The 18031-nt window shown below is 43.5% G+C and overlaps 1 protein-coding gene across 2 annotated transcripts in view; it reads right to left on the reverse strand.

Moving 5' to 3' along the window:
* polk (polymerase (DNA directed) kappa) overlaps window positions 1–18031 on the reverse strand; it is a 102380-nt gene that overhangs the window by 79949 nt on the left and 4400 nt on the right. The window contains exons 2-3 of one of the 2 annotated variants that reach the window (XM_068029501.1): window positions 11875–12077; window positions 4973–5092 (exon numbers count right to left, since the gene is read on the reverse strand). In XM_068029501.1, the coding sequence (XP_067885602.1) occupies window positions 4973–5092; window positions 11875–12066 (312 nt within the window). In that variant the 5' untranslated portion in view covers window positions 12067–12077. The remainder of the gene's footprint in view (window positions 1–4972; window positions 5093–11874; window positions 12078–18031) is intronic. The other variant, XM_068029502.1, reaches the window with a different exon arrangement.

Raw genomic sequence — 18031 nt, forward strand, 5'->3', positions numbered from 1 at the left:
GACTTACCTCCTCTTTCACCATTACCTGGGTTGCATCTTCTTTCTTGGTAAAGACAGAAGCAAAGTATTCATTTAATACTCAGCTATGCCCTCTGCCTCCATGTGTAAATCCCCTTTCTGGTCCCTAATTAGCCCCACTCCTCCTTTTACCACCCTTTTACTATTTATATGCCTATAGAAAACTTTGGGATTCCCTTTAATGCTAGCTGCCAATCTTGTTTCATGCTCTCTTTTTGCTTCTCTCATTTGCTTTTTCACTTCCCCTCTGGACCTTCTATATTTATCCTGGTTCTCAATTTTCTACCTGGCATCTGTCATAAGCACACTTTTTTTCTTTATCTTAATCTCTACCTCTTTTGCCATACAGGGAGCTATGCATTTGTTTGCCCTACTTTTCCCCTTCAAGTGAACATACCGTGACTATGCCCAAACTATCTCTTCTTTGAAGGTAGCCTATTATTCATCTACTGGTTTTCCTGCCAACTTCTGACTCCAATTTATTCGCCCAGCTCCATTCTTACCCCACTGAAGTTGGCCCAGTTAATTATTCTTACCCTGGATTGCTCTTTGTCCTTTTCAATAGTCAGCCTAAATCTTATGATACAATGATCACTATCCCCTAAAAGCACTTCTACTGATACCTGATCCACTTGGCCTACTAACTTCCAAGAACCAGGTCTAGCAGTGCCTCTTTCCTCGCTGGACCAGCAACATACTGTTGCAGAAAATTTGGCTGAACACACTCTGGGAATCTTACCCCTCACTACCCTTTACACTACTATTATCCCAGTCTGTGTATGGATAATTAAAGTCCCCCATTATAACTACCCCATAATTTTTGCACCTCTCTGTAATATCAAAGAACAAAGAAGAGGACAGCACAGGAACAGGCCATTCGGCCCTCCAAGCCTGTGCCAATCTTGATGCCTGTCTAAACTAACACCTTCTGCACTTCCGGGGATCGTATCCCTCTATTCCCATCCTATTCATGTATTTGTCAAGATGCCTCTTAAACGTCGCGATTGTACCTGCTTCCATCACCTCCCCCGGCAGCAAGTTCCAGGCACTCACCATCTTCTGTGTAAAGAACTTGCCTCGCATATCCCCTCTAAACTTTGCCCCTCTCATCTTAAACCTATGTCCCCTAGTAACTGACTCTTCCACCCTGGGAAAAAGCTTCTGAATATCCACTCTGTCCATGTCACTCATAACTTTGTAAACCTCTATCATATCGTCCCTCCACCTCCGTCGTTCCAGTGAAAACAATCCGAGTTTATCCAGCCTCTCCTCATAGCCAATGCCCTCCAGACCAGGCAACATCCTGGTAAACCTCTTCTGTACCCTCTCCAAACCCTCCATGTCTAGTTTAGTTTAGTTTAGTTTAGTTTAGAGATACAGCACTGAAACAGGCCCTTCGGCCCACCGAGTCTGTGCCGACCATCAACCACCCATTTATACTAATGCGACACTAATCCCATATTCCTACCACATCCCCACCTGTCCCTATATTTCCCTACCACCTACCTATACTAGTGGCAATTTAAAATGGCCAATTTACCTATCAACCTGCAAGTCTTTTGGCTTGTGGGAGGAAACCGGAGCACCCGGAGAAAACCCACGCAGACACAGGGAGAACTTGCAAACTCCACACAGGCAGTACCCAGAATTGAACCCGGGTCGCTGGAGCTGTGAGGCTGCAGTGCTAACCACTGCGCCACCGTGCCGCCGTAGTGTGGTAGTGTGGCAACCAGAATTGCACACAATATTCCAAGTGTGGTCTAACTAAGATTCTGTACAGCTGCAGCATGACTTGCCAATTTTTATACTCTATGCCCCGACCGATGAAGGCAAGCATGCCGTATGCTTTCTTGACTACCTTATCCACATGTGTTGCCACTTTCAGTGACCTGTGGACCAGTACGCCCAGATCTCTCTGCCTCTCAATACTCCTAAGGGTTCTGCCATTTACTGTATACTTTCCACCTGCATTAGATCTTCCAAAATGCATTACCTCGCATTTGTCCGGATTAAACTCCGTCTGCCATTTCTCCGCCCAAGTCTCCAACCGATCTATATCCTGCTGTATCCTGTGACAATCCTCATCACTGTCCGCAACTCCACCAACCTTTGTGTCGTCCGCAAACTTACTAATCAGACCAGCTATATTTTCCTCCAAATTATTTATATATACTACAAACAGCAAAGGTCCCAGCACTGATCCCTGCGGAACACCACTAGTCAGAGCCCTCCATTCAGAAAAGCACCCTACCACTGCTACCCTCTGTCTTCTATGACCGAGCCAGTTCTGTATCCATCTTGCCAGCTCACCTCTGATCCCGTGTGACATCACCTTTTGTACCAGTCTGCCATATCCTTGCAAATTTGTTCCTCTATGTCCTTCCCACTAGCTGGTGGCCTACAGACAACACTGAACAATGTAACCGCACCTTTTTTGTTCCTTAGCTCCAGCCAAATTGACTCTGTCCTCAACCTCTCTGGAACATCTTTTTTCTCCAGCACTTCAATGTTCTCCTTAATCAATACCGCCACCCCTCCCCCTCTTTTTCCCTTTCCTATCTTTCCTGAACACCTTGTATCCAGGAATATTTAACACCATGTCCTGCCCTTCTTTGAGCCAGGTATCCATTATAGCCACAATATTATATTTCCACATGACAATTTGCGCCTGTACCTGACCAGTCTTATTAACCACACTCCATGCATTCACATACATGCACATTAACCCTGATTCAGACTTTATTACTTTCTCCTTTACTCTGACCCCACCTAATAACTTACTATTCCTTACTCCAGTGCTATCTATCTCCCCCAGTATTCTGTGCACCTTGGTATTCCTCTCTGATACTTGCTCCTGGTTCCCACATCCCTGACAAGTTACCAGTTTTGCTTCCCTCCAATCTGAGCTCTCTCTCAGGTTCCCATCCCTCTGACAACTTAGTTAAAACCTTCCACAACAGCACCAGCAATTCTCCCTGCGAGGATATTCGTCCCAGTCTTACTAAGATGCAACCCGTCCATCTTGTACAGGTTCCACCTGCCCCAGAACCAGTCCCAATGTCTCAGAATACCTCATGTGGATCAGAGTCATACTTTGTTTTTTATAATGATACCTTTGGTTTATAATGATCCTGTGAAGCACCTTGGGACACTTATTACATTAAAGGTGCTATATAACTACAAGTTGTTGTGTGCTCCACCACTTTCAAGTGAAATAGCAAGCTCATGTGCCGTGCAGTGTGAAATTTCTCTACAGTCACAATGCCCAGTGACCTTCACTACAGTGATCAATGAAAACAATCCAATTTCCTTTGTAAGTAACATTCTCTGCACCAACAAACATGGCTCCAAAAACTGTATGGTGCTTAGTTTCCATACAAGACCATTGCTTTCAGGTTTGGTTGCTCCATGAAAAGAGTCATCTTTAAACACCAATTCATTTGAGAAATCTCACATCAATAATCACAGGCCCAGATCTAACTGTCAAAATAACTGTGAGGCTCGTGGCGTTTGCCATTATTTATGCGCAATTGGTACAGCAACTTCAGGCAGATGCATGGTCAAACACAAATATCTAGTTTAGTTTAGTTTAGAGATACAGCACTGAAACAGGCCCTTCGGCCCACCGAGTCTGTGCCGACCATCAACTACCCATTTATACTAATCCTACACTAATCCCATATTCCTACCACATCCTCACCTGTCCCTATATTCCCCTACCACCTACTTATACTAGGGGCAATTTATAATGGCCAATTTACCTACCAACCTGCAAGTCTTTTGGCTTGTGGGAGGAAACCGGAGCACCCGGAGAAAACCCACGCAGACACAGGGAGAACTTGCAAACTCCACACAGGCTGTACCCAGAATTGAACCCGGGTCGCTGGAGCTGTGAGGCTGCGGTGCTAACCACTGCGCCACTGTGCCGCCCAATCTAAGAGGTCTATGAATGGTTACAGCACAGAAGGAGGCCATTTGGCATATTATGTCTGTCCCAGCTCTCTGCAAGAACTCAGCAAGTCCCACTCTCCTGCCCTTTTCCTGTGACCCTACAAACCTTTTTTCTTCAGGTGAATGCCTGCACAAACTCCCAGGCAGAGCATTCCACATCCTAAATACTCACTGTGTAAAAATGTTTTTCCTCATGTTGCCAATGGTTCTTTTGCCGATCACCTTAAATTGGTACCCTCTGGTTTTCAACCCTTCCATGCCAATGGGAACAGTTTCTCTTTATCTACTCTGTCTTGACCTCTCACCGATTGGTAGAGGCATTGCCATGGAGAATGCACCAGTTTATGGTGACTGACAGGCCATACCCAACCAGCCCGTGCTTGCAAAACACAAAACACAGCGTCCAACATTAGATATGATTCTGCAATTGGACAACATTAGCTAAATAATCCTCAGTGTGCTAAGAATTATGTTGACAACCAATTTAAGATTGTCAGTTGGGCTCGCAGTGTGGCACAGTTGCGCTTACTGGAAGCTATATATTAATACACACGGCCCTGTTCTTTGCAGACAGAAAGAACATGAACACATATTGCGCCTGTTTCAGTTGAACAAAATAAGTGACAGCCATTCACTGGTTCATTCCTCAGGGCAATGCCTTGACCAATCAGAGTCAAGCTGCCTGGTTTAAATTTCAAACAAAGCTTGGCAGTTAACTGTCAGTCACCATAAACTGGTGCATTCTTCATGGTAACGTCTCTACCAATCAGAGTCCACTTGCCAAGCACTGTCTTCTCCTACGGTATAAATCTGTTGCTTTCCCTTACAGTGGCATTCTTGCGAATTGTCCTGATGAGTGCAAGATGAAAAGCTTCAACAAAATATCTCTATTTTCAGCAATATTCAAGTTCTGTACTACCAAATTCAATATTGACAAAAATCCAGAATCTCTTTGTATATGTGCAAAGATAAAGACCCCTGCCATTTCTTCCTTGCCTCTTACCTGGTTCTGCCTCTTCTTTAGCTGGTGCTCTGTAATCTGCGCTTTCTGCTGCAACATTTTCTCAATTCGCTGGTTCACCTGTTGTTCTTTCTTTCGTTCATTTTCATAAAACCTTGATCCCTAGGAGCAAAAAGAATTACCATTCAGGTTCGATTTATTTAGATAGTTTAAAGTGCCTGATTCCTAAGTACAAACAATGCACATTCACTGACTCACTCCATCTTATGACAATGAAACCGACAATTTACTCACTTCAATTAGCAATTATATACACTGAGATGCTCAGTCTTCAAGGAAAACAGCCACAGATATTTCCAAAGAATGTGCACTTGTTTCAAAAATAATAATTCATAAATGTAATAAAGAGCTACAGACATAGTCCAGGAAAACTGGCAGAGAGTTCAAGTACAGCAAGTGTGAGGTCATCCACTTTAGGAAAGCTGGGAGCTGGAGAGCAGAGTTTCAGGGGTCCATGTACTGAAACCACTAAAAGCTGGTAAAAGGTACAAAAAATAATTTAAAAGGCTCATGAAACGTTCGCCGCTATCTCAAGGGGGATGAAAAACAAAGGCGTGGAAGTTATACTCCAGTTATATAAAACTCTGGTGAGACTGCATGTGGAGTACTCTTGGCATCTCAACTCAGGAAGGACATATAGGCCTTGGAGGAAGTACAACACAGATTCACCAGAATAATATTGGGGCTATGAAGCCAAGCTTGTATTCTCTTGAATATAGAAGATTAAGGGATGAACTAATTGAAATGTTTATAATTAAAGGATTTGAGAGGGTAGATAGAGGGAAACTGTTTCCTCTGGTGGGTGAGCCCAGAACAAGGAGGTATAACCTTAAAATTAGAGGGTGATGTCAGAAAGCACTTCTTTACACAACGTGGAAATCTGGAACTATCACCCTCAAAAGGCAGGTAAATGGAGTTGCAGAATAGATCAAACAAGATCTAGTTAAATGGCAGAACAAGCCCCTGAATGAGATGTGACCAACTGAACCATTTTGGTAGTGTCAGCTGAGGAATAAACGTTGGCCTGAACGTCAGATCTCCACTGCTCTTCTTTGAATAGTGTCATGGGATCTTTATGTCTGCCCAAGATGGCAAATGGAACTTCGATATGAAGTCTCATCCAAAAAGGCATTAGTATTATTACATTCATTTGCATCCAAACACTGCACTTCGAAGGCTGCTACAATTACAAGAGGTACACCACTGGCACTAGTATGTTGGGTAGCTCTTTGTGTCTGTGCCAGCTGACTATGGACCAAATGGTCTCCTTCAGTGTTGTAAATTTTCTATGATTCTATGATATTTTGTCCACTGATTTACAGGAAAAAAACGACCACTTTTGGAAAGCTGGAATCCGGAATCTGTACACTTAAGTTGCTTTATCTGAGCCAGAGAAGAAAACGATGCTTGATTTTTGTTTCTTCCTACGGACAGGTTTAATTTGTGGTGCACAGTATGCAAGACTTTTAAATTATATAAATGTCAGCCTTGGCTCCATGGCAGCATTCTTACCTCTGAGTCAGAAATTTTTAGGTTCAAGTACCACTCCTGGCACTTGAGCACATAAACAATCTGGTTATTTATATCATAGCTGCTTGTGGAACCTTGCTGTATGCAAATTGGCTGCCACTTGTCCCTACATTACAACTGTGAATATACTTCAAAAGTACTTAATTGAATGTGAAGCACTTTGGATCATTATGAGATTGTGAAAGGCAAGTTATTTCATTTCTTTCTTACAGATATTACCCATGTCTGTCTCACAGACTAAGAAGTCAACCAAGCCTGCATTCTTTGTTTATGCTGCTTGAGGGCATTGTGCTGTGATACAGTACCATAAATTATTACTCTACCAATTACAATACCATTGGAGACGTTTTAACACTACTGCCAAAAAGGTAGTTATTCTTTAACTGACTTTCTCTTTCAGATACCAATGCGCAATGCCAAAGTGGCCCTATTTCACACCTGTGGTTGAAATGAAGAGTATGAAGATATAAACGGCAGAGTGTTAAATATAAGAGAAATGAGAAGTTCTCCAATAGCTTTTTTGTGAACCTGTAGTTAAGTACAGAATTGTTCAAAAAAATAAAGCACTCGGTTTAAACCTCTGATTCAAATGGAAATTTTAAAAACAGATTGAGATCAACTGCCAGTATCTTCGCCCCTTAGAACACTCTGCCTGAAAGCAATGACTCACTCAATACCTATTTCTTAAATATTCAATATCCTGCACTCACCTGAACACCAAGTCTTAGGGCAAGGTGACTAGCAGAGACCTGCATGGAGGGGAAACACCAAGACAATTTCAAACCTCCCCTATTTTGCCATTATCCCTCAAGAATGACACTGGCAGAGACCAGATTGCCTGACTGAGCTCTCACTAACAAAATTCCATATGATACAGAAAAAAGAAGTGGAAAGGAGAGAGTCTGGAAGGATAGGCAAGTGTGAGGAAATAAAATCATTGGTAGAAACTAGATCACCTGATGAAGTTTTCAATAAAATAATTCTATGTAATACAGAGAAAACAGGGAGAGTAAATTGTCTGAAAGGATAGATGAATGTGGATAAATACATATGCAGTTGTCAATTGATGCTCCAACATTACTACAACTGAAACCTGCAATTCTACACAGCGACCCCTTTGTTAGCTGAAGCAATAGAGATGTTTGAATGATCTACTTCATAACATTAATGACTACAAATGCTACCTGAATGCAGTTAACGTCTATATTACTAAAAGCTTTGAGATCTGTAAAACAGTATTGCTGTGTGACTGTGGAATGATCAGTTTACACAAATCATTTGTGTCCACATAGCTACCACAGACCAACCATCTCCCAACAATCAAATAGCATGTCACAGACAACCACAACTTTTAAAAAATATATTTAATTCACTTCTAGTGGTAGATTTCCATATATTTTCTTTATTTGCCCAGTGCCCTTCTGTTCGCTAGGTGGTCTATGGCCTTCTTGAGCTCTAGTGACAAGGGTTCTTCATCTACCGCATCCATGACAGGAAGTTGTGGGAGAACATCAAGCACAGACTGGGAGATGTCCGACTCACAGGAGTACAGCTCACAGCAGTGTTCAGCCCAGCATGACATTTGTACACTGTCGGTGAATACTTCACCATCTGCCGACTTCAGGGGAGCAACTTTGGTGATGGCAGGGCCAAGTGCCCTTTTGATCCCTTTGTACATAGCTCGTAGATTTTCTTTGTCACATGCAGTTTGGATTTCCTGACAAACTGATCCAGTACCCAGTTTGCGCAGTATCTCACTCTCCTATGCATGGCTGTCTTGGCTACTTTCAGGTCATGCAGTGTCTTAGCCGTTGGGTTTATGTTGTGCATCACGTAGGCTTTGTTTTGTGCATCAATGATATATCATCTTAGCTGAGTAGGCCCTCCTCTCACACTTTCAAATTTGTCGCCTCTGCTAGACTCAATTTGATACATATCTCCACTCACTTCCGAGAGCTAACATGGAGACACTGCTGGGAAATCAAACATAAAGGGATAGAATTTCTGTTTTGGGCACAATCAAAAAATGGGTACAAATGGCATTGGTTAGATGATAATTCAAGTTTCTGTTAAAATGTATTTGCATAATCACAAATGTAAAATCTTCCATGGATCAGCACTATTGGTCAGCATAACAAAACTTGACTGTTTATTTTTTCTTTGCATTAAAAGATATTCATTGATTTATTTAAGAGCAGTAACCTGGTGATTTATTAGTGTAGCTGAAAATGGATTTTTCACAAAAAATAGCAATTTTAAAAGAATATCTAGTCCTCTACCTGTGAGCAATCTAATATTAAATCACTGAAAATATTTTTTTAAAAAGCTATACTAAACTACTCACTAGCTTCATTGCCATAAACTAGTTAACTTCTTACAACATTAAATAGCTTTAATATGGAAAAACTTTTAAAATGTGCCTACTAGTGTCTATGCACCTAAAAAAATATGCTCAATTTGAAGAGCCTCCTCGAATGGCCACAAATGGTGCAATCAGCGAAAACTTACCATCCTCATTATTTTAGTCTGGGGCATGGCCTATTTTGTGGACAGGCATGGGAGAAATGATTCATAAACCAGCATTAAAGATCACAAATAAAAACAAGAAATGCTGGAATCACTCAGCAGGTCTGGCAGCATCTGTGAAAAGAGAAGCAGAGTTAACGTTTCGGGTCAGTGACCCTTCATCGGGTCACTGACCCGAAACGTTAACTCTGCTTCTCTTTTCACAGATGCTGCCAGACCTGCTGAGTGATTCCAGCATTTCTTGTTTTTATTTCAGATTTTCAGCATCCGCAGTATTTTGCTTTTATTACTGGGAAAATGGCGCACTGACACGGAACACAAAAGTCCGAGTGTATCAGGCCTGTGTCCTCAGTACCTTGCTCTACGGCAGCGAGGCCTGGACAACGTATGCCAGCCAAGAGCGACGTCTCAATTCATTCCATCTTCGCTGCCTTCGGAGAATACTTGGCATCAGGTGGCAGGACTATATCTCCAACACAGAAGTCCTTGAAGCGGCCAACACCCCCAGCTTATACACACTACTGAGTCAGCGGCGCTTGAGATGGCTTGGCCATGTGAGCCGCATGGAAGATGGCAGGATCCCCAAAGACACATTGTACAGCGAGCTCGCCACTGGTATCAGACCCACCGGCCGTCCATGTCTCCGTTATAAAGACGTCTGCAAACGCGACATGAAATCGTGTGACATTGATCACAAGTCGTGGGAGTCAGTTGCCAGCATTCGCCAGAGCTGGCGGGCAGCCATAAAGACAGGGCTAAATTGTGGCGAGTCGAAGAGACTTAGTAGTTGGCAGGAAAAAAGACAGAGGCGCAAGGGGAGAGCCAACTGTGCAACAGCCCCAACAAACAAATTTCTCTGCAGCACCTGTGGAAGAGCCTGTCACTCCAGAATTGGCCTTTATAGCCACTCCAGGCGCTGCTTCACAAACCACTGACCACCTCCAGGCGCGTATCCATTGTCTCTCGAGATAAGGAGGCCCAAAAGAAAGACTATAGATCACAAAACTCAATTTACGCTTGACGTAACATGTGCTTGAGTTTACAAAACCTTTTGTAGTGGTTCAGCCAATTTCACGTGAACTGCACAAACTAGCAGAAACTCGACCACAAAGAGTTCATTAAAACAGCTGATTAAAAGTAGATTGACAAGAAACAAAGTGAGAATAAAGGGAGAAGATCTGAAAAAAAGAGACAAATTCAAAAAGTTTTGAAAAAACCATGAAATGAGAGAAAAGAATAAAGTGGCATACAGACATACAGAGAGACAGATAAAGATAATCAGATAGAGACAGAATATTAAAGACAGAAAAAGAAAGAGAATGGGAAGTATGTAAAAGAAAGAGGAGGAAAAATATTGGAACGGTAGAGATAGAGAGTAAAAAAAGACGTGGACAGTTAGAGAGACAATGGCCAAGAAAAAATGTTTCAGATCCAGAGACACAGACAGACAATGGAAGACAAATAAAAAGACAGAGAGCTTGACACAATGAAGCAAAGTGGGATATATGCAGAGAAATATGAAGAAAGACTTTTTCCTTTATCTTTTAGCAACTGGAGGTTTTATTAAAATATTGTTTTTGAATTATCTAGCTTTGAAACAATTCATTCTTTTATCCTTTCTAGCTTACCGCTTTTTGTGTTTTTTTACCTCCCAATAGTAGAAATATGCTTCTTAGCATAGGTGAAACTGTTCCAAAAAGACAAACATTTTAATTTATATTAGGAATTAATAAGATTGTCACAGTTGATTATCCAATTACACTTGACAAATAGGTTCACAACTTTTTTTGCATCACCAGATATGAATTTAAGCCATTTGGGTGCATTGAAGGGTTGCAAAATAAATTTACCACAATCAACTGGGCTGAACTGTTGATAGGTAAACATACAGACAAACAGAGCAAAGCATTCAAAGAAGCTCTTGGTATAATACCAAATCAGTGCATACTCTTAAGAGGCAAAGGCTCCACTTGTGTAGTTAAGCAACCATGGTCAAATGAATTAAGACACAGCATTCAGATAAACCAAAATGTTTACACAAATGAAGGGAAGCAGAGTGGGACAGCAATAAAAAACAAAAGGACATAAGAAGTACACAAAGGGAATATGGACAAAAAACTTGCAAGCAATATCAAAGCTAATAGTAAAAGTTTTTATAAGCATATTAAGAGAAGGAGAATGGTCTAGGGGAATGTGGCCCATTAAAGACAATTCAATGCTTTGCAGAATGCGAAGCCAGTGGAGGTCAGGGAGAACTGGAGTGACAGGTAATTGGGACTTGGGATGCCAAAAAATGCAGGCAGCAGAGTTTTGGATGAGTTAGAGCATGTGTAGGGCAGATCTTGGGAGGTCACCTAGGAGGACATTAGAAAAGTCAAAACTGGAGCTGTCAAAGGGTTTTGGTGGCAATCAGGATGTATTAGAGATGCAGTCATGCAAGATTTTGATGATGGAAATGGAGTTTTGGTAACAGGATGACGGTATGAGAAACAGGTGATATTATAGTGGACTGGATAAAGGATAATCTCATAGTGATTTCATAATTGTGCACTACAAGTGCATTTTTGTTTATTATTTTGAACTGAGCCCAGTTTTATATCAGCTGCAGAGATGGAAATCCATCGCACTCATGTTATTACTCAACTAACCAGGTCTGCTCTCTATTTTATTAATTTTAATCACAAATGTTTGAGTCAACAAAAATGCAATTTATCAGAAGTATTCTTTGTGGTAATACTCAAAACATGGTTTATCTCAAATATCAGAAAAGGCACTTAAATTTAACGCTTGCTTTGTTTTGTAAAAGGTCAATGTCAGCAGTAACTAACCTTAGAAGCTTCCATAATTATCTTGTTAATTTTTTCTTTATCCAACCCTTTCATTCCAGCTTTATTATCATTGAGTGCCATTCTGGAAAGAATGCCACCTTCACAGGCAGCAGAGCTGTCAGCGGTTTCTTTTGCAGTAGGTTCCATGTTGGCTTCTTTTTTCAATCTAATTGCACCTTTATCTTTTACCATATATTCCAGTCCTAAATAATTAAAAGTACAAAAATGGTTTGACCAAGTAGGGCAAATTCTCACAGCAGATTTCAATAACAGATGCTAGTGATCGATTTTAAAATACAGTATGAACAAGTTCCTTTCTGAACTTGTTGCAACACAATTATAAAAAAATTTTTTTTATGACAAATATTCTAGGTCAGACATTCATTGAATGATTTTCCAGTTAGCCGCGATGTTCGAAACAGAGCCCACAGACTATATGTGGCCTGCAAGCTTCTTTGATCTGACCTGCAAATCTCTCTTCTTTCAGTTTGCATGCAAAGCCAACTTCAGCACCTTCAAGCTGTTTTACATTCCCAAACCTGTAGTATTAAAAAGAGACTGCTCCATGATTAGGGAGTGGTCAAAAATCCATCAATCAAGGTGCAGCCATTACCTGTCCTCCAACTCCAGCAATTTTAAGAGCTGGATCATTATCTCCGACACTCATTCTTCCTGTATTTTTTTCTAGGATGACCAAAGACCAATTGAGCCTACTGATTTACAGCATTATTAGGTCAAACAAAGGACACCCAACAGTCCTCTTCACACACCATGGCTTGGAAACTGACCACTCTGGTAGTACATGTGGAACATGTAGCAGCCATAGGTAACTTAGACCAAGAAGTCCCAGCCTCGCCGCACCCCACCCCGCCCCAACCCCTGCAAATCTACTTATCACAACAGCAGCTACGACTCCCACAATGCACTTAATCCACCATGATAACCACACCACTAGTATGGCCAGCAAGTGGTTATGAAGGTGCTTCTTTTTTTCATATCTTTTGAGGATTCATATTTAAATTGTGGGAATGGATTTTTTGGAAGGTTAAAGATTTCATAGGTGCTGGACTTTGTTTTTCTTGAAAAGACTCCATAGACTTTTTTTTTTTTACAAGGGTCACTGTGAGGTTTTCTTTGAAAAAAAACTTTCACTGGAAGTCACATGGCTTAAGCTCAATAAACAATAGAAACCTTTGTAACCTGGGGAAGATGTTTACTGAGAAGTGACATGTCAAGATTTATGAGGGTAAAGAGGTTCTGAATTGCTGTTTGGTTTTGCTTCTGAGATATTGTTTTGGTTCAGTTGGGGTGTGGGCTGTTGTTGAAAGCATTTGGAGATAAACCTATCAGACAGCAGCCACCACCTGCTCATCCTTTTCTAACTCTTTGAGAAGCCCTGAGAATCAAGCATAAGAAATAGAGAAACTGAAGCAGCATTTCTCCTGAGACACTCCCGGAAGGCCTGCCGGATAAATCCTCGCGCCGCCTGAAAAGAGAAGCTCCAGAAAAGATCCGAGTGACCCGTCTATGTATACCCTGACGCCAGACCAAAAGGGACAACTGACATCCTTCCATATCTTTTTTTTTCAAGAATTAGCAAGGATTTGGCCAAAATTGTTTTTGTTTTTTTGGTAACAGAGCTCTGCAGAGAGAATTTCTGTATTTTTTCTGTGTGTGTGAGAGTTTGTGTGTGGGGCATATAAAAAGGGAACTTTCATATTTCAATCTGTCAGTAAATGCTTTGCTTCATGACTGGATAAGTCTTGTTTTATAATAAACTGATAATTTTGTTGTTTATTAAAGTAAGCTGGTTGGTGTCATTTATTCTGGGAGAAAAAGTAGAATATATTATTGAACATATCTGTACCTGGGTAGGCATTTAAACGATATGTTGTGACCTGTGGAGAAGTGGAACTAGAAAAGACAGGCACTCCTCCCGTCTTGGTCATAACAAAGATTTTTTTCATTCATTCATGGGATGTGGGCGTCACTGGCAATGCCAGCATTTATTGCCCATCCCTAATTGCCCTTGAGAAGGTGGTGGCGAGTTGCCTTCTTGAACCACTGCAGTCCATGTGCGGTAGGTACACCCACAGTGTTGTTAGGAAGGGAGTTCCAGGATTCTGACCGAGCAACAGTGCAGGAACGGTGATATAGCTGCAAATGATGATGGCGTGTGGCTTGGAGGGGAACTTGCAGGCGGTAGTGTTCCCAATCATTTGCTGCCCTTGTTCTTCTAGGTGGTAGAGGTCGCTGGTTTGGAAAGTGCTGTCTAAGGAGCCTTGGTGAGTTTCTGCAGTGCATTTTGCAGATGGTACACACTGCTGCCACTATGCAGCAGCAGTGGAGGGAGTGAATATTTGTGGATGGGGTACCAATCAAGCGGGCTGCTTTGTCCTGGATGATGACGAGCTTTTTGAGTGTTGTTGGAGCTGCACCCATCCAGGCAAGTGGAGAGTATTCCATCACACTCCTGACCTGTGCCTTGTAGATGGTGGACAGGCTTTGGGGAGTCAGGAGGTGAGTTACTCGCTGCAGAATTCCTAGCCTCTGACCTGCTCTTGTAGCCACGGTATTTATATGGCTACTCTAGTTCAGTTTCTGGTCAATGGTAACCCTCAGGATGTTGATAGTGGAGGATTCGGCGATTGTAATGCCATTGAATGTCATGGGGAGATAGTTAGATTCTCTCTCGTTGGAGATGGGTCATTGCCTGGTACTTGTGTGGTGCGAACGTTACTTGCCACTTATCAGCCCAAGCCAGGCCTTGCTGCATTGCTACACGGACTGTTTCAATATGAAGAGTGGCGAATGGTGCTGAACATTGTGCAATCATCAGCAAACATCCCCACTTCTGACATTATGACTGAAGGAAGGTCATTGATGAAGCAGCTGAAGGTGGTTGGGCCTAGGACACTACCCTGAGGAACTCCTGGAGCTGAGATGATTGACCTCCAGCAACCACAACCATAGTCGTTTAGTAGTATAGAACTTGAGTATTGCTGAAAATAGAGACATGTTGTCGAAGCTTTATGCCTTGTCCTGATGAGTGCAAGACGAAAAGCTTTGACAACGTGTCTCTATTTTCAGCAATAACCACAACCATCTTCCTTTGCGCTAGGTATGACTCTAACCAGTGGAGAGTTTTCCCCGCTGATTCCCATTGACTTCAGTTTGGCTAGGGCTCCTTGATGCCATACTCGGTCAAATGCTGCCTTGATGTCAAGGGCAGTCACTCTCACCTCACCTCGAGTTCAGCTCTTTTGTCCATGTTTGAACCAAGGCTGTAATGAGGTAAGGAGCTCAGTGGCCCTGGCGGAACCCAAACTGAGCATCCTTGAGCAGGTTATTGCTAAGCAAGTGCGCTTGATTGCACTGTTGGTGACACCTTCCATCACTTTACTGATGATTTGAGAGTAGACTGATGGGGCAGTAATTGGCTGACCCTGCTTTTTGTGTACAGGACATACCTGGGCAATTTTCCACATCGCCAGGTAGATTCCAATGTTGTAGCTGTACTGGAACAGCTTGGCTAGGGGCGCGGCAAGTTCTGCAGCACAGGTCTTCAGTACTATGGCCGGAATATTGTCAGGGTCCATAACCTTTGCAGTATCCAGTGCCTTCAGTCATTTCTTGATATCATGCGGAGTGAATCGAATTGTCTGAAGACTGGCATCTGCGATGCTGGGAACTTCAGGAGGAGGCAGAGATGGATCATCCACTCGGCACTTCTGGCTGAAGATTGTTGCAAGTATGCTCAGCGAGGCATCTAATAAAATGTTGGTCAATACAGCTGTGGTCTTCTTCAAATCGTTAGTACTGGGCTACTTCTCAAGATACTAGAAATCAGCTGTGGTCATGACACTGCATAAATCAGACAACATCACTCAAGTCGCTTAACACCATTCAGAATAAAGCAGTCCACCATAGCACTTCTGGCTGAAGACTGGTGCAAATGCTTCAGCCTTATCTTTCGCACTGATGTGCTGGGCTCCCCCATCATTGAGGATGGGGATACTTGTGGAGCCACCTCCTCCAGTTAGTCGTTTAATTGGCCACCACCATTCACGACTGGATGTGGCAGGACTGCAGAGCTTAGATCTGATCCATTGGTTATGGGATCGCTTAGCTCTGTCTATTGCATGCTGCTTATGCAGTTTGGCATGCAAGTAGTCCTGGGTTGTAGCTTCACCAGGTTGACACCTCATTTTGAAGTATGCCGGGTGCTGCTCCTGGCATGCCCTCCTGCACTCTTCATTGAACCAGGGTTGGTCTCCTGGCTTGCTGGTAATGGTAGAATGGGGGATATGCCAGGCCATGAGGTTACAGATTGTGGTTGAGTACAATTCTGCTGCTGCTGATGGCCCACAGCACCTCATGGATGCCCAGTTTTGCAATGCTAGATCTGTTCAAAATCTATCCCAATTAGCATGGCGATAGTGCCACACAATACGATGGAGGGTATCCTCAATGTGAAGGCAGGACGTCGTCTCCACAAGGACTGTGCGGTGGTCACTCCTCCCAATACTGTCAGAAGCGTCTGCAGCAGGCAGGTTGGTGAGGACAAGGTCAAGTATGTTTTTCCCTCATATTGGTTCCCCCACCACCTGCCGCAGACCCAGTCTAGCAGCTATGTCCTTTAGTACTCGGCCAGCTCGGTCAGTAGTGGTGCTACCGAGCAACTCTTGGTGATGGACATTGAAGTCCCCCACCCAGAGTACATTTTGTGCCCTTGCCACCCTCAGTGCTTCTTCCAAGTGGTGTTCAACATGGAGGAGTACTGACTCATCAGCTGAGGGAGGGCGGTAGGTGGTAATCAGTAGGAGGTTACCTTGCCCATGTTTGACGTGATGCCATAAGACTTCATGGGGTCCAGAGTCGATGTTGAGGACACCCAGGGCAACTCCCTCCCTACTGTAGAGCACTGTCCCGCCACCTCTGCTGGGTATGTCCTGCCGGTGGGACAGGACATACCCGGGGATAGTGATTGCAGTGTCTGGGACATTGTCTGTAAAGCATGATTCCGTGAGTATGACTATGTCAGGCTGTTGCTTGACTAGTCTGTGGGACAGCTCTCCCAACTTTGGCACAAGCCCCAAGATGTTAGTAAGGAAGACTTTGCAGGGTCGACAGGGCTGGTTTTGCCGTTGTCGTTTCTGGTGCATAGGTTGATGCCGGGTGGTCCGTCCGGTAGTGATTTTGTGTGGCCCAGGCCCTTAATTGGCCTTGGCTGGGGCTTCCATCCCTCTCAGACTGGAAGCTCTTCAGACCCAGCAGCAACACCAGGAGCGATGACCACTGCTGGGACTGCACCGAGCCAGAAGAGCAAGAGGGATGCTGGTACCGAAAGGTGAGTGGGGTTTCAGGCCTCACCGTGGAAAATTGACTGGACCCCAGTGAGGTGGGTGGTGGAGGTGCTCCAACAGGAGTATTTTGTGCTGCGGGAGGGGTCCTCTATGGGGCACAGGGTGCCTGATCAGGAGGGAGCCCCCACCCCCCCAACCTCCCCAACTCCAACCCGAGCCTGCAAAGTGGCCATCAGGTTTTACCAGGTGGCCTCCTCAGCTGGCGAAGTGCCTGGTTGCCACTGGTAATTAATTGGCCACTTAAGGGTCTCAATTGGCCTGGGGCAGGTAGGCTATTTTCAGCCTCCCCCACTACTGGTAACATGGCACCGGGGCAGAGGGGTAGGCGACAGGAACAACACCCACCTCACCTCCACCTACTACCTCGACCACCTCAACCACCACACACCCCCCCACGGGGCTCTGGTCCGCTCTCGGGAGTGTCCGTAAAATTCCGGCCATGGAGTCAGCCATGAAACGTTGCTCAGACTGTACAAAACCTACATCCATCTAATCATTGAATCTATTCATCCAGCCTGGTGAATTGCAAGGCAGCCACAGATTAAGTGACTGCAAGTAATCCACAACAAAGCAATAAGGGCACGGTGTTACCTCTTACAATGCAGGGTCTAATCCATTGTCAATGTTGATAAGACGAAGGACAGATTTGTGACATCGCAATGTCTTTGAGCCGCAGTAGGCGTCAAGCCTTGTGAACCTTCATTCACAGAGGTGATTCTGCCACAGGGGTTAGCTGAGCGAGTGGCACTGAAATCTGTCAGAATGGACTCTTCTAAATTACAGATTACCCA

This window comes from Heterodontus francisci, chromosome 4 (genome assembly GCF_036365525.1).
Source record: "Heterodontus francisci isolate sHetFra1 chromosome 4, sHetFra1.hap1, whole genome shotgun sequence".
Classification (NCBI taxonomy): Eukaryota; Metazoa; Chordata; class Chondrichthyes; order Heterodontiformes; family Heterodontidae; genus Heterodontus; species Heterodontus francisci.